This window comes from Mobula birostris, chromosome 15, assembly GCF_030028105.1.
Source record: "Mobula birostris isolate sMobBir1 chromosome 15, sMobBir1.hap1, whole genome shotgun sequence".
NCBI classification, from domain to species: domain Eukaryota; kingdom Metazoa; phylum Chordata; class Chondrichthyes; order Myliobatiformes; family Myliobatidae; genus Mobula; species Mobula birostris.
In genome coordinates, this window is record NC_092384.1 from 23,007,892 (window position 1) to 23,029,729 (window position 21,838).

General features: G+C 39.5%; 1 protein-coding gene across 1 annotated transcript in view; it reads right to left on the reverse strand.

The window, feature by feature from the left end:
• Positions 1–21,838, reverse strand: part of plekhg4 (pleckstrin homology domain containing, family G (with RhoGef domain) member 4) — a 172,797-nt gene that overhangs the window by 134,295 nt on the left and 16,664 nt on the right. The window contains exons 3-4 of the mRNA XM_072279420.1: positions 8,346–10,761; positions 2,869–3,114 (exon numbers count right to left, since the gene is read on the reverse strand). Coding sequence (XP_072135521.1) covers positions 2,869–3,114; positions 8,346–10,761 — 2,662 coding nt within the window. The remainder of the gene's footprint in view (positions 1–2,868; positions 3,115–8,345; positions 10,762–21,838) is intronic.

Genomic DNA, 21,838 nt, shown 5'->3' on the forward strand with positions numbered 1-21,838 from the left:
CCAACTTTGATTCCCAAGATGTCTCTTATTTTTTGTAATATTGTTTCACTGTACATATTAAATAAATTAGGGGAGAAAACACACCCTTGTCTAACGCCTCTCTTGATTTTCGTATACTGACTCACTTCTCCATTTATTCTTACAGCAGCAGTTTGTTCCCAGTACAGATTTCTGATTAGGCAGAGGTCTTTTGAATCTAGATCTACAGTTTTCTGTAATATTTCAAATAACTTATTGTGCTTCACTTTATCAAATACTTTTGTATAGTTGATAAAACAAACAAACAAATCTTTTTGCACTTGAATAACTCGTTCTGATAGTATCCTTACATCAATATTGCTTCTTGTACCTTTGTCTTTCACAAAACCACATTGTTCTTTACCTATTTCAGCTTGTATCTTACTTTTAGCTCTTGTCATCAAAATTCTTAGAAGTATCTTGGTGATATGACTCATTAAACTATGGTCCTATTTAATTCACATTCTATTGCTCCAGGTTTCTTAGGAAGAGTGATAAATACTGATACTTTCATCTCTTCTGGTATTATTCCAGTCTCATAAATGTCATTGATTAAATCAGTAAGTTTTTCAATTCCATAATCTTCAGGGGCGATTATTTGTTCTATTACTAATTCATCAGGACCTGCTGCCTTTCCTTTCTTCACCTTATTTATTGCATTACGAACTTCAGATTTTAAAATACTTGGACCTTCAATGTTTTCCTTAATTTCTGTTTTTTTTTTTTGCCTCAATCTCTTCAAACAATACCTGAAAATACTCAGTCTATCTGTTCATAATCTCATCTTTTTCCATGATAATGGTACCGTCCTTTACTTTCAAACATCCACCTGAAGAACAGAGGAGCTTTTTGCCAATGATATTCTTGATTTGTTGACGTAACCTTTTTGGATCAGTAATAGGGATTCCTTCTACTTGCTCACATTCCTGGTTTAACCATTCTTCTTTGGCTTTTTGACATAAGCTTCTAACTTTTTTTATCTAAGGACTTATATTCTATAGAATCTGCTTTCTTCTGTCTCCTTTCTTCCATTAGATTTTTGATTTCATCTGCCATCCATTTACTCTTTGTGCTTTTTTCTTTTTTAGGAATCACTGACTTTGCTGATTCTACCAAGGCATCCTTTAGAGAGTTAAATTTCATTTCTACATGATTGCTATCATCTTCAACAGATTCTATTTCTAGACTTTGAAATCTATTCCTTACTTCAATTGTAAATTTTTGTCTTAAGTTTTCTTCTTTAATTAATTGCAAGTAGTCAAGGGATTGTTCAGGTTTTTGCTTCTTTAGTTTTTTTAAGTTTCACTTTTACATGACATAGTACTGGGTTATGGTCACTATTACAGCCTGCACCTGGATACGTTTTGCATTGAGTCACTGAGTTTCTAACTCTTTGGTTTACAGTAATAAAGTCAATTTAATTTCTAGTGTTATCAGCTGGACTGTTCCAGGTCCACAAGTGTCTTGGATGGTTTTTAAAGTAGGTATTCATAATGACCTGATTATTCATCTTGCACCATTCTACACATTTCTCACCTCTTTCATTTCTTTCCCCTAGTCCAAATTTTCCTGTGGTATTTCCATCAGCACCTTGTCTTACTTTAGCATTTAGATCTCCCATGACAATAACAATATCTCGAGATTTGCATCCATTCTTTGCTTGTTCAAGCTCTTCATAGAATTTATCTATATTCTCATTTGTTACATCTGTTGTTGGTGCACATACCTGTATAATTGCTAAATCAAATGGTTGTCCTCTGAATCTAACAAGGCACACTCTTTCTGATATTGCTCAATGTCCTAAAACACTTTTTGCCATGTTTTCATCCATAAGAATTCCTACTCCATTAGTATGGGATGTTCCACAAGAATAAATTAGTGTTTTATTTCTATTCTGACATGTTCCAGCACCTATCCAACAAACTTCGCTAATTCCCATGATGTTAATCTTCAGTATTTCCATTTCATTTATCACATTGTCCAATCTTCCTGCTTGATATAGGGTTTTTACATTCCAATTGGCAATAATTTTTTTTTGTGTTACTTGAATTTTATGAGCAGTAACTTGATGACGGTCGGGGATCCCCTGCTGACCAGAATCAACCCTACCGAGCAAAGCAACTTCAGAATTGTCTTGAAGATCCTCTTGGCGCTGTTGTTATGTATGCATTTTGTGAGTTTGACCATGGTTTTCTTAGCAAATAGATTCTAGGAAACCTAGTATCTAGCAACGGTGGTTTGCTATTGCTTACCACTGGGCAAACTAAAGAAATCACCATTTCAACATGAAGAATAAGGGAGCAAAAGAGAGTGTAACAAGGGCAATAGGCAGTCAGTGCACAAGGCTACATTGCCTCTGCTATGATAAATTTCAAAAGTTAATCTATATAACAAAGTCATAAGTGTTCCAGTGGTAAAACCCATAATGAAAATAGTTACAGTATTATCAAGTTGCAACTTCACACAAAACTTGGAACAAATCAGCATGTGTCATTACAATGAAATCACCTGAGCTTTTACCCCTCCTTGGTTCACAATCATCTACTGATGAAAGGGGAAGTAGTCTTACTACTTCCCCTCTCATCTTCATACTGACTACCTTCCCTCTTCATATATGCTAACACAAAGTTTTAACTTGAAATATCAATTCAATTCATTTCCCTTTCTCCAAAGATGTTGCTCAACTTGCTGAGTTCATGCAGCAAATTGATTTTTTTTGTTCTATGTCACCATAATACTCAAATGCAAAATATACCACTGTATCCAGCTGCAGCTTTGGGTAAAAGTCTGTGCAGTTAATTCTATGATTGCTGGTGCTGTATGCATTGAAAGATATTATTAAGTACCTACCACTCAAATATGCTACCCCAGATTTCAGAACATCAAAGTTGATTTCATGGCACAGTGTTGGCAGATAAGGTTTTAAGAGTAAGGGAGGTGAGATCGCCGGTTGTTCAACTGTCAGCAGTTCTTGCCTGTTTACAATGCGCTCTGTAATTAGTGAGATTTTTGGTGGTTCATCTGTTAGGTTGAGATTTTCATCTTCTGTACTTCCTTTTACTGTATCCAATGTCTCATTTGATATTGAACCAATTCCTAGAGAACAAAATCAGTTACAGACTGGACAATTCCCACATTAAGAAATGCATCTCAATCAGAAATACATAAAACATATACATATATATTGCAGTGGGTATCTACTTGAAAAAGCAGAGATGGCAGTTATATCATAAACATAACAGAATGTCACCTGATATTGTGACATTCAACTAAGTAGAACTATGCAAGTTTTTGCTCTTTGGTGTAGTACACCAATATCATAGATAACAATTCCCACATTCACAGTCCTGCATATATTTATATTGGCATATCAAAAAAAGAAACTGATTCTTTGTTTTTTTACTGTATGGTACCTAATAATTGCCTAAAGTCAACAATGAACCAATTTAAAGTTGCCATCCTCCAGCTACTTAATAGTTGCTTAAAGATGTTTTTATTATGTAGAGACACCAGAGAAACTGGAAATCTTGCCTTCCTCACTTCAACTGTAGAGAATATTTGCTGAATATAGTAAATTCTGACTACCTACTACCTACGTGGAAATCCTGATAGTCCAGCATATGGCTCTGCTTCCCGCGTTCACTTTTAACTTATCAGGGACACGTTTTCCGATGCTCCCTTAAACTCACTGGGTTTTGTTTCCTTGTGCTTTTAAACTCACCTGCTTCACTGTAAAGTTTATTATAGCACTGTGTAACATCACTTAACCATTGGAAGTGTACTGGTATTTTGAGTAACTACCAACAGTCTCGAAAACTGGTTCAGCATCACCAAAGTCCCTCAAGCCCCTAATGAGTTTTTTGAAAGCAAATTAGAAAACATTTTGATTGGCATAAAGTTTGGTAACTATACATTAAAGATAATTGTTACCTGAATGATAAGTGAACTGGGGAGAAATAGTACTGATCACTGATTAAATAAATAGGTAATCTACACATCAGGTAAAGTAAGACAGCAAGACTTGTTGTTTGGACCCTCAAGGCAAACAGTCCAATCTCCCCCACCCTTAAATAAAAGTAGGATAGATAAAGGGGATGCAGCGGATGTTGTATATTTGGACTTTCAGAAGGCCTTTGACAAGGTAGCACACATGAGGCTGCTTACTAAGTTAAGCGCCCATGGTATTACAGGAAAGTTACTAACATGATTAGAGCATTGGCTGATTGGTAGGAGGCTGCAAGAGGGAATAAAAGGATTCTTTTCTGGTTGGCAGCTAGTCACTAGTGGTGTTCCACAGGGGTTGGTGTTGGGGCCACTTCTTTTTATGCTGTATATAAGTGATTTAGATGATGGAACAGATTACTTTGGAGCCAAGTTTGCAGATGGTATGAAGGCTGGTAGAGGGGCAGGTAGTGTTGAGGAAACATAGGAGAATGGCCAAGGAAGTGGCAAATAAAATACAATTTTAGAAAATGCACGGTCATGCACTTTGGTGGTAGAAATAAATGTGCGGACTATTTTCTAAACGGGGAGAAAATCCAGGAATCCCAGATACAGAGGGACTTGGGAGTCATTGTGCAGTACACCCTGAAGGTTAACTTGCAGGTTGAGTTGGTGGTGAGGAAGGCAAACGCCATGTTAGCATTAATTTCAAGAGGTCTAGAATACAAGAGCAAGGATGTGATGCTGAGGCTTTATAGCACTGGTGAGGCCTCATCTTGAGTATTGTGAACAGCTTTGGGCCCTTCATCTTAGAAAAGATGTGCTGGCATTGGAGAGGGTCCAGAGGAGGCTCACAAGGATGATTCCAGGAATGAATGGGTTATCATACGAGGAACGTTTGATGGCTCTGGGTCTGTACTCACTGGAATTCAGAAGGGATGAGGGAGGATCTCATTGAAACCTTTTGAATGTTGAAAGGCCTAGACAGAGTAGACGTGGAATGGATGTTTCCCATGGTGGGAGAGTCCAGGACTAGAGGGCACAGCCTCAGGATAGTGGGGTGCCCTTTCAAAACAGAGATGCGGAGAATTTTCTTTAGCCAACGGGTGGTGAATTTGTGGAATTTGCTGCCACATGCAGCTGTGGAGTCCAGGTTGCTGGGTGTATTTAAAGCAGAGACTGATAGTTTCTTGATTGGACATGGCATCAAAGGTTATGGGGAGAAGGCCGGGAACTGGGGTTGAGGAGGAAATAGAAAAAAAGGATCAGCCATAATTGAATGGCAGAGTAGACTCGATGGGCCAGATGGCCTAATTCTCCTCCTATGTCTTATGGTCTAAAGGATTACAAGGCAACAATATAAAAGGGCAAATTTATTGCTTGTCAATAATCTTAAAGTGCAAACTAAATTGGCATGCATGGAAGAATGTCTGTAGATCAGCCAGGATTTGTCTGGAAAAGAGAAGCCAGAGTTTTAATGTGTCATTCTGTTATCCCCCTGCATAGTTTGGACCGTCTCTATTCACAACAGACAGGTAGAATCACCTGGACATCACAAACACCTATGTCAGGGTGCTGCTTATTGACTACAGCTCAGTATTTAATATAACATTCCTACAGTTCTGATTGAAAAGCTCCAAATTCTGGACCTCTTGCACCTCCCTCTGCAACTAGATCCTCAACTTCCTAACCAGAAGACCACAATCTGTGTGGCTCTGAAACAACATCTCCACTTTGCTGACTATCAACACTGGTGCACCTCAGGGATATGTGCTTAGCCCACTGCTCTACTCTCTATACATCCATGACTGTGTGGCTAGGCACAGCTCAAATGCCATTTATAAATTTGCTGAAGATACAACCATTGTTGGCAGAATGCCAGGTGGTGATGAGAGGGTGTATAGGAGTGAGATATATCAGCTGGTTGAGTGGTGATGCAGCACAATTTTGCATTCAACATCAGTAAGACCAAAGAACTGATTGTGGACTTCAAAAAGGGTAAGACGAAGGAACACACGCCAGTCTTCATCGAGGGATCAGAAGTGAAAAGAGTGAGCAATTTCAAATTCCTGGCTATCAACACCTCTGAGGATCTAACTTGAACCCACATAGTGACCCAGCTACAAAGACAGCACAACAACAGATCACATGAAGAGTTTGAGAAGATTTGGTATACCACCAAAGACAGTCGCAAATTTCTACAGCTGTACCATGAAAAACATTTTAACTGGCTGCATCAGCGTCTGGTATGGGTGGGGGGGAGCGCTGTTGCACAGGATCGAAGTACGAGGGGTGATTGATACGTTCATGGCCTAAGGTAGGAGTTGATTTTAGAAAAGCTAGCAGATTTACTCTTCACCATAGTCCCCTCCTACATTTACACACTTAGTCCAGCGGTCGTGGAGCATACGCCCTTCTTTGTAGAAGTCGGCATCTTGGACCTCCAGAAAGTGGTCCACAGCAGGAGTGATTGATAGGTTCGTGGCCTAAGGTAGAAGGAGATGAGTTATACAGCTCTTGTTACATACACGTGCAGTTCAACTCTTTGAGTGAAAATGCAGAAAGTCTGAAGTTAAAAACTCATCTCCTTCTACCTTAGGCCACAAACCTATCAATCACCCCATGCTGTGGACCACTTTCTGGAGGTCCAAGATGCCAACTTCTACAAAGAAGGGATCCGTATGCTCCACGACCGCTGGACTAAGTGTGTAAATGTAAGAGGGGATTATATTGAAAAATAAATGTGCTAGTTTTTCTTTTTATTGGTGTGTGCGAGTCTGTGCGTGTGCATCTGCGTGTCCATGATGATGTCTTTTTCATGGCTTTTTACAAGGTGCGGAGCAAGGGAGATACTGTGTGGCACGCCACTCCTCACACAGACATTTTCGCAGTATTTCCCCTTTGTTTTACGAGGTCGAGTTGCGGATGGAAAGCATACTCGGGGGTGGACCCGACTAGTTTCGAACCCGGGAACCTCTGCGCCCGGGTCCAGTGCCGATGTTGTTGCGTCACCAGCCAGCCCGTGCTAGATTTTCTAAAACTGACTTCTTCTACCTTAGGCCACGAACTTATCAATCACCCCTCGTAAGCTGCAGAGAGTTGTAAACTTAGTCAGTTCCACCATGAGCAGTAGCTTCCCTAGTATCCAGTATGTCTTCAAGAAGTGATGCCTCATCCATCAATAAGCATCCCTCTCATCCAGGTCATTCCTTATTCTCCTTGCTACAATCAGGAAGGAGGTACAGAAGAATGAAGGCACACACTCAATGATTCAGGAATAGTTTTCTCCCATCTGTCAACCGATTTCTGAATGGACATTGAACCCATGAATCCTCCTCACTACTTTTTATTTCTATTTTTGTACTACTTATTTAACAATTTATTATATACATACTGTAATTCACAGTTTTTCTCTATTATTATGTATTGCATTGTACTGTTGCTGAAACGTTAACAAATTTCATGACATATGCCAATGATATTAAAACTAATTCTGATTCTGAATTCTCAGGGAGGGGTAGAGGAGCAGAAAGCACTGCTTATTTTACTCAGTCTGGCCATCATACTGACCACCTTATGCAAATTATGAATGTCAATGTCCAATTATAAGCCCAAAGGGCTGATCATTATCACTTCTAATCTGGCAATACAAAACACCTAAGTTTTTGACCAAAGGCCTTAGCCTCAAAACTTCGACTGTTTATTCATTGCTATTGATAGTGCCTGACCTGCTGAGTTTCTCCAGCATTTTATGTGTGTTGCTTTGTATTTCCAGCATCTGCAGTCTTTCTCATCTTTATGAATTGCTACAATTGTTAATCTGTTGACCCAATATCAATAGAAACCCTTTGAATCTGCAGGCTAGTTCTGATAACTCTTTATAGCCTGGCTGAAAAATTAACGTGGGGCTGTGCAAGGAAGCCAATGAAGTCAATCTAAACCAAATTGTGATACTTTATCTTAAGTGCCCCAAGGTGAGGTTTTTTTTTTAAATACCTTTGTGGCACTAGGGAAATAAAAGAATAGCATGCCTGGCTACACAAAGACAATTTCTACAGTTTCTCCTCAGAAATCCTCCTTCATACTTATTCAATTTCTAGGAAGTGATGCATGGGTCACCTCAATCTGTCAGGCAGACAGGTCTAGGGTAGAGATTTAATGGCATGTAAATGAGGAACAGAAATTACAATATTCTATTTCTTTTAAAACTTTCCAGCTGATTCAAGTTTCTAACTCATCACCCATTTAACCAAAACTACATCTTGGGAACTCAGCATTATGACCAGCTTTTGTTTTTGAGCTTTATCTACTCATTTTATAAGCATCACCTGTCCTGGGAAAAACAATGGAAGTTAACCTTTATGATATAATATTAAATATCCTACCTTCCAATTTATTCCCAATTAGACAGTCTCCTTGCTCCTTAAGATCCTCTGAAGAGCCCTGTGATGATTGAGCACACAGCTTTATCGAATCTTGTCTACTTTTATCAGCAAATGGTATTTTTTCATTTCTCTCTTCATTTGCAGAAGTCAATTCCTGCTCTTCTATATCCATTATAGTTGAGTGAATAATGCTAGATTCAGTGGTTTCCAAGTTTGACCAATACTCTTCAACAGTAGAATATTGCTTACTTTGACCTTCCTTTACAGCATCGAATCCCAAGATCTTCTGCACAGTGGTCTCATTTTCCAAGGTCTGTACTGACAGGTATCTATTCTCTTGTGCTTTTTGTTCTTCTTCAAGTAACATTACATTACAGGTGTCAATCAGGTTCAAATCTTCACTGTCACTGAGTTTTTGTTTGCAGAATTCGCTCTGTAAGTTATTTATATTTCCATGTTCCACATGTTCAGACCCCTGATGCAGTGCATCAACTTGAAATTGCTGATTAGTTAGTAATTTTATAACAGAACATTCGTGCAATTGTGCATTTTCCTCTGTCAGAAACACATGATCTCGTTCTAAGTGTGTCATACATTTGGACCCATGTGTTTCTGTACACTCAGTGTGCTCTGACAAACGTGGCTGCAAATTGTCACCAAATATAGAGCTTGTTCCTTCATTTAATAATGTATTGTTTCTGCTATTATCCAGTTGCAAAATTATAGATTCAACATCTTTAATCAAGTGATCAACTTTCATCACATTATGGTTATGGCTGAGTTTTGAAGAAGAATCTATATTTTCAACAAGTGCAAAGTCTTCACATAAAATAGTCCCTTCAAAGTTTAAGAACTGGGATGAAGAGATTCTGCAGCCATCTAAATGCATATCAGCACATGCATGAACAAAATTTGGTTGATTTGTATTTTTGATAAAGGGTACTTTTTGGATAACATTCTGCCCATTAAACTGTATATGCTCAGAATACGCCGATTGTTGGGCCATTGCAATTTTCTGTTCTGAGTTTTTAGCTGACGACTGCTTGTACTCTGATGGTGAATTCACAACAATATTTACAAGTTCACCAGTGTTAGCTACATTACAGTCAGTCAACTGATTTAAGTGAAAATCCTGTTTTCCAATTTCTGTGTACTTACAGTGAGCATTTTCTATTGTATCTGCTTCAGACAACTCTTGCATTTCTTTATGTGATTTCATATCAATTATATTTTTATTACATGGTGTAGATAATGGATTACCAGAAGAACCATGAAATTGTCCGTCTTGTGAATCTTGAGCAGAAGTCTGTGTCTGGTTACAGACCACTGATTCTAAAGGCTGGCTGTTTACAATTTCCTCTATGCTATCTGTGGTCTGACTAAATAAAATATGCATATTTTCACAGCAAAAATTAAAATCCTGTTGCATTTTGCTTTTGTGAAGATCAGTTTCCATTGATGAAGACAGCTCTAATTTTGCAAATTCTTTATTTATACTGTTAATAGTATCTGTAAGTGATTGCTGATTGAATGCCTCTGTGTCACCAGCAAGAAATTTAAATGGATTACGTATTCTTTCTAAATTGGGCCAAGCTACAGTTGAAGATGTTTCCATATAATTTAAATAAATTGATTTCTTGTTGCAAGTGTTGATATTCAAAGGTTCAAAAGGAATCACTTCTGATGTTTCATTAGTTCTCAATGCATGTTGCAAGTCTGAACTTGAACTGCTCGCTTGTGATGACAAATCACTATCACTTACTGAAATTTGATTAATTTCTACGTATTCTGTTTCAAGTTCTCTTAAACTGGCTGCTGTTGAATTAAGTAAAGAATCTGCAATATTACTTACAGGATGATGTAAACCCCTTGTAAGATTAATTTGCTGGACCTTCAGTTGGTTTTCTTTTGTAAATATGTTTGGTTTTGTTTCAGATGGGTTTTCTACTTGTCCACTGTAATTGCTGATCTGTATATTGTTTGAATTGCTGCCAACAACTTCTTGATCCACAGTCCAGTTTACTGATGACGTGCTTCCTATCATTTTTGGTTTGTCAATAAATTCAGGAGTTACCACCTTTTCCCAAGGTACTCGAAAAATAGTGTTGTCAGTAGATAATAGGCAATTTTGTAAAGTTGTTCCTATCCGTCTCTTGTTAATATTGTCCAACCATTCCATAGTGAAGATACAAGTATAAGAGACCTCTGGAATTAATATTTCCTCCACATTGTAACCATTGGCTGCAAGGCATTTTAATATAATACGTGGTGTCTTTTCCAAATGTGGAACAATTTGAAGGTAGAAATCACCAGGTTTTAAAGTTTGCCAGTCAAGTGCAGAGAGCTGTATTACAATTTTTTCAGAGATGCATAAAGGCCAGCCTTCATAACGGAATAGTAATCCACAATATTGAAACTGTTAAACATAGAAGGTTCTTGTTTAAAAGCTGCTTTTAGAGCTAAAACAACTAATGCACATTCAGCAGTTCATTATCAGAAGTACATTAATGGAAAATAACAGCAGTAAGCTAAATTGACATCATCCTGAACAGTGTTAAATTTTTATAAGGTATGCATACGAATCTGCTAATCTTCAACAGGCTCACATTTGTGAAATTTAGAATAAACACAATTTTAAGTGACAATACAAAACACATATTTGAATAAAGCAACACACATAAAAGTTGCTGGTGAACGCAGCAGGCCAGGCAGCATCTCTAGGAAGAGGTGCAGTCGACGTTTCAGGCCGAGACCCTTCGTCAGGAAGAGTAAGGGATTTGAAAGTTGGAGGGGGAGGGATGGAGCCAAGAGCTGGACAGGTGATAGGCAAAAGGGATACGAGAGGATCATGGGACAGGAAGTCCGGGAAGAAAGACGAGGGGGGGGGACCCAGAGGATGGGCAAGGGGGGTATATTCAGAGGGACAATCTGAAGCCACACTCAGGTTGGAGGAACAACACCTTATATTCCGTCTGGGTAGCCTCCAACCTGATGGCATGAACATTGACTTCTCTAACTTCCGCTAATGTCCCACCTCCCCCTCGTACCCCATCCGTTATTTATTTGTATACACACATTCTTTCTCTTTCTCTCCTTTTTCTCCCTCTGCCCCTCTGACTATACCCCTTGCCCATCCTCTGGGGTTTCCCCCTCCCCCTTTTCTTTCTCCCTAGCCCTCCTGTCCCATGATCCTCTCATATCCCTTTTGCCTATCACCTGTCCGGCTCTTGGCTCCATCCCTCCCCCTCCTGTCTTCTTCTATCATTTTGGATCTCCCCCTCCCCCTCCAATTTTCAAATCCCTTACTCACTCTGCCTTCAGTTAGTCCTGACGAAGTGTCTCGGCCTGAAACATCGACTGCACCTCTTCCTAGAGATGCTGCCTGGCCTGCTGCATTCACCAGCAACTTTTGTGTGTGTTGCTTGAATTTCCAGCATCTGCAGAATTCCTGTTGTTCACATATTTGAATATTAGTACAAAATAAGGAATTCTTTAAATTCAAAGTACAAACTGAAATTAAATGGAATGCAGGCCATTCTTGGATAACACATTGAATTCTGCTTTTACACATATCCTGTTAGTTTTGTCAAAATACACAAAAATGATACAAATATTTTATTTTTATTTTATTTAGAGGAGCAGGAACTTCTGGTCCAACAAGCCACGATGCCCAGCAACCCACCTATTTAATACTAGAATATTCACAAGACATTTTACAATGATCAATTAACATACTAACCAATATGCCTTTGGATTAAGAGAGGAAACCAGGGCACCAGGAGAAAATAGATGCAGTCAAGGGGAGAAAATACAGACTGCTTTCAGACAGCACTGGAACTGAACACCAATGCCCTGAGCTGTACTAGCATCATGCTAACTGCTATGGTGAACAAACCTCCAAAGCGTTAAATGAAATGGTTCAAAAGCACACAAGGCTGATAAGAAAGAACAATTACAAAAAATGAAGAGGGAGAAGAAAACGTCTTGTTATTTATAGTAATGCTTGTATTCCAGACTTCTGAATTTATTGATATTATGGGAATTTGTTTGTAAGTAGACTGTGTCTCTAAGTTGGGTGTTCAGGACCCAACTACAATCTGTACAGTTTTTTAAAGCAACACTTATGCAGAATCTACCATTTCTCCGTATTTCAAACATGCAGAATTATAAAATCATAGAAACTATCATTTACAAATAATTCTACACCATGCCTATTGTTCAGCTCAACTAAATGTTTGCATCCAGATTTACCATGTTTGTACACATGGAATATGGTGCAGTAAACAGCAAACAGGAGCCACTCCCTTAGAATGGCTCATCCATTTTTGGGCCCTATTTAAAACATGTGGCAGCAGTGAGTCTGGGAGCACCCAAACAAAAGGACAGCTTCTTTTTAAGCAGTCAGCAAACAAAACACGGCACAGGATGTCATTATGAGTACAAATGAACAGTTCTTGCGACGAGAAAATCCTCCTGTTACATTGATACTGCAGTACTACACTGAGGCTGGATCAGTCAGAAAAGGTTCTATCAATGATCTGTGACTTATCAACAACCATTGCTTTTCCTTTCCATGGAGACAGGATCCTTGGAGTTGTTTCTGTAATCATAAAGTCCATCTAGAATCAGTTTTCTGGTCTCACCACTTTCCTGAATGATCAGTTCTTAATTGATTCCTCCTGAACCCCTCACACCACGTCACGACCATAGCTTATGAACCCTTCTTAAGCACCAGAAAAGAAATAAATAGTTCCTCAGATATTGGTCTCCATCTCAATTCTAAAGTTGTCAAAGGCAACAATTATTGGAAAGGTGTAGTGAGACATGAAATGGGAAGCTGACCAGCAATGGATTTCCTTTTTTAGATAAACGTAGAGATCATAGTCAGTTCTTTATTAATGATATTTAGACAAAAAGGACAACTACAAAGCAATATTGATGCATTTGCAGTTCAAATTTTGTAATTTTATCAACCACATCACCAGCTGTCCACTGTGACAATTACTAGAGCCAAACATGAAGCAGAATCTGAATGGATTATAACAGCAGTATTCTAACCACACAGCAGAAATGCCCTGATCTCAGTCCCTTATTATTGCACATTATTACAAATCATTGCATATTGGTAAACTATTTTATTATTCTGTACTTTATTATTAATTAAGTCTGCACATTGCTAAATGTGCTTTAAGTGTTGTTGTAACGAAAGAATTTCCCACTTGGGATTAATAAAATATTTATTATTATTATTCTTAGACAGCCAACAAGCAAAAAGGCTATCTTGGATCTGTTGATGTATAATGAGACAGGCTTAATAAATTATGTCACAATAAAAATCCCCTAGGAAGCAGTGATCACAGTATGATAAAATTTGGCTTGAGGGTAAGAAACTGAGAAAGAGGGAAAAAACAAAGGAATGAAGTGAGTGTTAGTCACATTTGGCTGGGGAAATAAATTAGCAAGTCAGGCAATAGGCAAGCATCTAAGGATATTTATGAAACCCAGCAAAAATATATCCCAATAAGGAGAAAGATGCCAAGGTGATGAACTAACCAAAGCTAATCAAGGAAGTCAAGGAGTGTTTTAGGAGAAAAATCATAAAGACATCAAAAATAAAGGACGATTAAAAATCACAAAGGAAACTCTGACAGCTTCTGCTATCCAACCATTTGAAAATTCTGATGAATCAACATCTTGGCTCTTCTCCCTTGTACTATTCACACTCATCTGGTCAAGACAGTGCTGCGATGAAATATTTGTCAAGGTTTTGGCTCAGATTTACTTTTTTTTAGGTCTGTAGGAATGGTTTGGGGGTAGTGCAAGGAGTTAGGGACAGGAATGAGGGAGAGTTAGAGGTCAGGGATAGTAAATGAAGAGCCCAGGGCAGGAACCAGTGTTTGAATTCCAGGTTGGTGCACTCTGCGGCAAAGGTCAGCAATCCCAGAAGTCAGGTTGGTAGGCAGTGAGGAAACCCAACGAGTCCCGGTCAGAGATCCATATGGGTAGGAGTCATCAGGGTTGGTAACCTCTCAAATCAGAGGTCCATGCATGTCAATAAATCAAGGCCCGAAGGTCAAACTTGTGATCAGTGAGTCCTAGAATTGAGACCTGAAGGTTAAAGTCCTGTGATCAGCAAGATCTGGGTTCAATACCCAGTGGTTGACTGAATCTGAAGAGCAAAGTTGAAGATCAGTCCGCAGGCTGGCGAGTCCAGAGTTAGAACCCCGAAGGTCAAAGACCAAAGCTGGCAATTCCAAAGGTAGAGATCTGAAGGTTGTAACCCTTGGCTCGTCTTTTCTGGAGACCAGTGGCCTGATGTTTATGAGCCTGGACTAGAAATTGGAGGATGGAGGCTTAAGTCTGAGTGTTTGGGGTCAAGAACCAAGGCCCAGAAGCAGCCTGTCCTGTCTATGTATGTGAGTGGGTAGGAGGGTTGGACAATGGGAAAGGATATGTTTTGCTGCTGTAATTTTGTTTGGTTATTGATGTTGCTTGTGTTACTCTGTTGAACATTATGAGCATGTTATGTTGGAACCGAAATGTGTGCCCCAGCGTATCCTAAAGTGTGTTGGTTGTTAATGCAAATGACGCATTTGTGTTTCAATGTACATGGGATAAATAAACCTGAATCTGAATCTGAATTTCTGGCCCTCACTAGGTCCTGTTTCCATCATTCCCTTTACCCTTACTGAAGCCCCTTTTCTCACGCTCCCCTTAAATTCAGGAGGAAACATCTTTACATTATCCATCCTCTCAAATCTCCTGATTCTTTAATAAGATCCTACTGTACACAATCTCCAACAAGTAAGGCTCATTATACTCAAATCGCTCCTTTTAAGATTTACATTCTCATCAAGGCAAGCATAGCACTCCTTAAACTAGGAGATAAAAACTTTATGCTGATGGTCTTATCAAAGTATTATTCAATTATAACAACACTACAACACACTTTTATTTACCCCTTTTGAAATACAGGGAAGGTTTTAATTGTCCTTTCCAATTGCTTGATGTAACTTTTTTTTATTCATTCACAGGAAATAGGTATCAATTACCCTACCTGCATCCTTATAGGCCTCCTAGATGACCAACTGCAATTCTTTTGGTGAGGGTATAACCACTGTATATTAGTGAAAGGAATTCCATATTTCAAACACGATGGTGAAGAAGGAATGGTAATATATTTCCCTATCAGATAGGCATCTGACCTGGAAGGGAAGCTATAGGTAATGTGCCTGTATGCTTTATGCTCTGTTCTTCCTGGTGATACAGGTTACATATTTCAATTTTGTGTAACATTAAGCTATTTGAGTAACTGCTCTTGCATCCTGTTCCTGTAAATTTGGGATCAAGGGGGACCATATAAATGTTAATGTTTTGATCTATTTATTTTATTTAGCGATATAGTGTGGAGTAGGCCCTTTCGACCCATCAAGTTATGCCACCCCAGCCAAGTTGCTAGCTCAACACTCAACCCAGCACAGATGGAAAAGGTGCAAAGAGCCGGTCGGATTCAAACCCAGGACCGGTGAGGATGCCACTACACCACCGGCTGGCTTTGATGAAGGTATGGTTGGTGAATTTTTTAATGGCATAAAGATAAATGGGAAAGTAATTTCTGGGCAGGATACAATGAGACTGCGGAGAAATTCATAGGACAGAGAACTAGGAAAAAGGATACAATTTGAAAAATGTGATTGCCATTTTAGTAGAAAAAAATCAGAATTTTAAATAAATAGTTTAGAAGCTCTGAGATCTAGAAGTATATGGATGTTCTAGTCAGAAATGACTAGTAGACAGGCATAGCAATTAGGAAAACTAACAGAATGTTCTTATTTATTGTGAGCAAAATTAAATACAAATCCAGAGTGTCCAAAAAATTCTTTGACTTCACAAGACTTGTTTTATTTTCTGTTTACTAATGCTGTCTGATCTGCTGAGTGTTTCAAACATTCTGCTTTTTTTCCCAACCTATGCATTTTTTTGATTAGCAAAAGTTGGGAGGTGATACTTCAAGATGCAGGGGGCCCCGGTGCAACCAAATCCAAGGGGGGGGGGGGAGTGGTAGGGTGGGTAAGGGGTACAGTTTAGTTCTTCTTATTTATGGAAGGCTATTATTTGACTAGATGTAAGAGCATAATGCATAATGAAGCAGTTAATTGAAGACTGATAGGACAAATATATGGATGTCTAATGAGGAAAGGATAGACCTGCTAGGTGTGTAGCTACTGGAGATTAAAAGAGACTGAGGGAGGGACAGAAGTAACTGACAGAAATATATAATGATACAGAGGTTTTAAAACATTGATGTGAAATGATGTTTCTGCTTGTGAGAGATCCTAGAACTAGAAGTCACTGTTTGAAAGTGAACATCAATCACTTAAGACAGGCATTCTTTTTTCCCCTCACATCTTCTTACGAAATATGAGGTTATTTGGCCCAACAAGACTATTCCAGCTCTCAGACTATTCCATTTCATTACATCCTAATCTCGCCATCAACTTGGCTCCAATTCTTGTGCTATCCACCTACATGAGGGGCAATTTAAAGAAGCTAATTAATCTACCAGCATAATCTCTGGTAGATGGGTAGGATGAGTGACCGAGGTTCTACACAGAGTGTTCAGGGAGCTGAATTGAATTTTTTTCTTACATCCTTCACATCCATGAGGAGTAAAAATCTTTATGTTACGTCTCCGACTAAATGTGCAATCATAGTAATTTATAATAAACAGAACAGTCAATGCAACATAGATGTGACTATCAGCTACTTGAACAGAAAAGGCTAAGAAAGTTTTAGAAATTAGTAGTATACTGTAGATTCCGAATGGAGCTCGCAACACAACCGCCATACACAGCGGCATCTTGTTTGCTAAGTTAAAAAATGGGACATCTAGGGTTGTGATTTTAGGATTGCTAGCCATGCAATGTACTGGTGAGGCAAAAACTATACCTCTACTATACTTTATTGTCGCCAAACAATTGATACTAGAACGTACAATCATCACAGTGATATTTGATTCTGCGCTTCCCACTCCCTGGATTATAAATCGATAGTAAATATTAAAATTTTAAATTAGAAATCATAAATAGAAAATAGAAAAATGGAAAGTAAGGTAGTGCAAAAAAACCGAGAGGCAGGTCCAGATATTCGGGGGTACGGCCCAGATCCAGGTCAGGATCTGTTCAGCAGTCTTATCACAGTCGGAAAGAAGCTGTTCCCAAATCTGGCTGTACAAGTCTTCAAGCTCCTGAGCCTTCTCCTGGAGGGAAGAGGGGCGAAAAGTGTGTTGGCTGGGTGGGTCGTGTCCTTAATTATCCTGGCAGCATTGCTCCGACAACATGCGGTGTAAAGTGAGTCCAAGGACAGAAGATTGGTTTGTGTGATGTGCTGCGCCATGTTCACGATCTTCTGCAGTTTCTTCCAGTCTTGGACAAGACAACTTCCATACCAGGTTGTGATGCACCCTAGAACAGTGCATCTATAAAAATTAGTGAGGGTTTTAGGGGACAGTTCAAATTTCTTCAGTTTTCTCAGGAAGTAAAGGCACTGGTGGGCCTTCTTGGCAGCGAACGCTGCTTGATTGGACTAAGTCAGGTCATTTGTGATATTGACCCCAAGGAACTTAAAGCTTTTGACCTGTTCCACTTGCGCACCACCGATGTAAATTGGGTTGTGCGGTCCGCTACTCCTTCTGAAGTCAACAACCAATTCCTTCGTCTTGCTGACGTTGAGGGATAGGTTATTGTCTTCGCACCATGCCACCAGGTTCTTAATTTCCTCTCTGTACCTAAACTCATTACCCGAGATACAGCCTACAATCGTTGTGTCATCAGCAAACGTATATATTGAGTTCAATGGAAACTTGGCTACCAATCATGGGTGTACAGTGAGTACAGCAGGGGGCTGAGTACCCAGCCTTGTGGGGCACTGGTGCTCAGAGTGATTGTAGAGCAGAGCTTGTCCCCTATTTTTACAGCCTGAGTCCTGTCTGTGAGGAAGTTGAAGATCCAGCTGCAGATCTGAGTGCTAATGCCCAGGTTCCAGAGCTTAGGAATCAGTTTATTTGGAATGATGGCATTAAAGGCAGAGCTGTAGTCAATGAAAAGGAGCCTTACGTATGCGATTATACAGTTTAATACAGGGAAAGTGGGACCTATACAATAAGGATGGTTTGCACTTAAACTGGAGGGGAACTAATATCCTAGCAGGAAGGTGTGTTAATGCTGCATGGTGGGATTTAAATTAGAATTGCAGAGGGATAGAAACCAGAGTGCCAGAACAGTTAGTGGAGAGCTTGTGGAGGTAGATGCTGGTAAGACCTCAGACAATGTTAGGAATCAAAAGGTTGAGCATGGTCTGACTAGCGTCCTGAACTGTGTGTATTTCAATGCAAGAAGTATCGTAGGAAAGGTGGATGATAGTGCTGAAGATGAGGTAGCTGGTTTACAGAGGCAATGTGTAATGAGAAGAGGCTGTTCATAAGACAAAATTGCAGTCAACAGGATGAGTTGCAATGTAGAAGGTGGACAAAATCAAAAAGGGTGAATACAGGACTGAAGGTGTCATAGTTAAATGCATGCAGTATATGAATAAAGTAGATGAAAGTAGCACTGTTTCAGATTGACATGTATGATGTTATAGGCATCACTGAACCATGGCCAACCCATCACAATTGGTGTTGAGTCACGAATGTGGCTACGGAGTTAAAATTTGTTTGGTTTTTTTTGATTAATTGACAAACATAGGCCTTTCCAGCCCTTCAAGTCATGCTACCCAGCAACCCCCCCCCCCAATTTAACCTTAGCCTAATAATAGGACAATTTACAATGACCTATTAACCTACCAACCAGAAGAAACCAGAGCACCTGGAGGTAATGCACAGGAAGAACTTACAAACTCTTTACTGGCAGCAATAGGAATTCAACCTGGATCACCTCTGCTGTAAAATGTTGTGCTAACTACTAGCTTCCTCCAGGATGCTGGAATTAGTACACCTGTTCTTCCAGCTAATTCTCAATCTCTTGGAGGCATCTTTGATAGTATGTTTCCAGGGATTTTATGTGCCTGCTGTATGTTGTCTATGACTTTGATAAGGTCCCACATAAGAGGTTAGTGGGCAAAATAAGAGCATATGGTATTGGGGGTAGGGTACTGACATGGATAGAAAATTGGTTGGCAGGCAGGAAACAAAGAGTAGGGGATTAACGGGTCCTTTTCAGAATGGCAGGCAGTGACTAGTGGAGTACCGCAAGGCTCGGTTGGTGCTGGGACCACAGCGATTTACAATATACATTAATGATTTAGATGAAGGGATTAAAAGTAACAATAGCAAATTTACAGATGACACAAAGCTGGGTGACAGTGTGAAATGTGAGGAGGATGTTATGAGAATACAGGGTGACTTGGATAGGTTGGGTGAATGGGCAGATGCAGTTTAATGTGGATAAATGTGAGATTATCCACTTTGGTGGTAAGAACAGGAAGGCAGATTACCATCTGAATGGTGTCGAGTTAGGAAAAGGGGAAGTACGATGAGATCTGGGTGTCCTTGTTCATCAGTCACTGAAAGTAAGCATATAGGTACAGCAGGCAGTGAAGAAGGCTAATAGCATGCTGGCCATCATAACAGGGGGAGTTGAGTATAGGAGCAAAGAGGTTCTTCTGCAGTTGTACAAGGCCCTGGTGAGACCCCACCTGGAGTACTGTGTGCAGTTTTGGTCTCCAAGTTTGAGGAAGGACACTCTTGCTATAGAGGGAGTGGAGCGTAGGTTCACTGAGTTAATTCCAGGGATGGCAGGAATGTCATATGTTGAAAGATTGGAGCAACTGGGCTTGTATACACTGGAATTTAGAAGAATAAGAGGGGATTTGATTGAAACATATAAGATTATTAAGGGATTGGACACGCTAGAGGCAGGAAACATGTTCCCAATGTTGGGGGAGTCCAGAACCAGAAGCCACAGTTTAAGAATAAGGGGTAGACCATTTAGAATGGAGTTGAAGAAAAACTTTTTCACACAGAGGGTTGTGGATCTGTGGAATGCTCTGCCTCAGAAGGCAGTGGAGGCCAATTGTCTGGATTCTTTCAAGAAAGAGTTAGAGAGGGCTCAAGATAGCAGAATCAAGGGATATAGGGAGAAGGCTGGAACAGGGTACTGATTGTGGATGATCAGCCATCATCACAGTAAATGGTGGTGCTGGCTTGAAGGGCTGAATGGCCTACTCCTGCACCAATTGTCTATGGACTCCACTCCATATAGCAAGGAGGGGAGGACTATAGTTTTATAGACCAGAAGCTTAGTCTTGGTCTTGATATCTCAATCTTCAAAAACCCCCCTTTCTCAGTCTGGCAAAACTTCCACTTGCACAGCCTATTCTGCAATTCATTTCAAGATCAATGTTGGCTCTTGAAGAAAGAAGGCTGCCAAGATATGGGAAATGATCAGAGTTCTCCAGAGGTATGTTGCCAACTTGGATGGTTAGAGGTTTAGGAGCTTGATCTGGAGTAGGTTGGTGCAGGACTTGGATTTTCTTGATGTTTAGATCAAGCTAACAAATAGATATTGAATCAAGATTAACAAGTGTAAGGCCCAACTTGTTGGTTTAGCACAGGTAGAAAATCGGCCCTTGGATAGCGATAAGTAGTAATTAAGGGTTTAAGAGGCAATGCTACACTGCAGATAGGCCTATGAGATAAATGGATTGAAAACAAAACCTAAAGAGATTTCCCAGGAATTTAAGGAGGTTCGATTTATCATCAAACACTTACTGAACTTCTACAAATGCACTGTTGAAAGTACCCTGAAATCATGGTGTGGTATGGCAATTTGAATGCTTGTAATATAAGAAGCTGCAGAGTAGTGGACTCTGTCCAATATATCACAGGCATGCTCTTCCCCACCACTGATAGTATCCAAGGAAATTCAAGAAGGCAACATCTATCAACAAAGAACTCCACCATCTAGGCTATGCCATCTTTTCTCAGCTCCATCAGCAGGAGGTACAGAAGCTCAAAGTCCCACACCACCAGGTTCAAGAACAGCTACATCCCTTTAACGATCTGATTCTTGAATCGACCAGCAAAACCCTCACCACTACAGTTGAGGAACGTTATGTACACTGTGAACACTTTGCACTGAAATGGTCTTGATTCTGGTTCTAATTATGTTTTCTTGTAAAATAGTGTATAATTTATATTTTTCTGTGAATGCTACTTAGATCATACAATGTACATATGATGCTCCTAAAAGTAAATCCTTCATTGTATCTGTATACGTGTACTTGTGCATTTGACAATAAACTTGACTTTGAGCTTGAAAAGTTAAAATTTTCATTTCATCTTTAAGTGAGTGCAAAGCAGAAGGAGGAACAGACAACTTAAAGCACCAATTCTAAAACTTGAAGCATCATTCAAGTTTACAAAACAGGAGGTAATTATTTTGCCAGATATGTAATTGAATCCATCCAAATCAATCCTCTTTATCTTGCTCTTC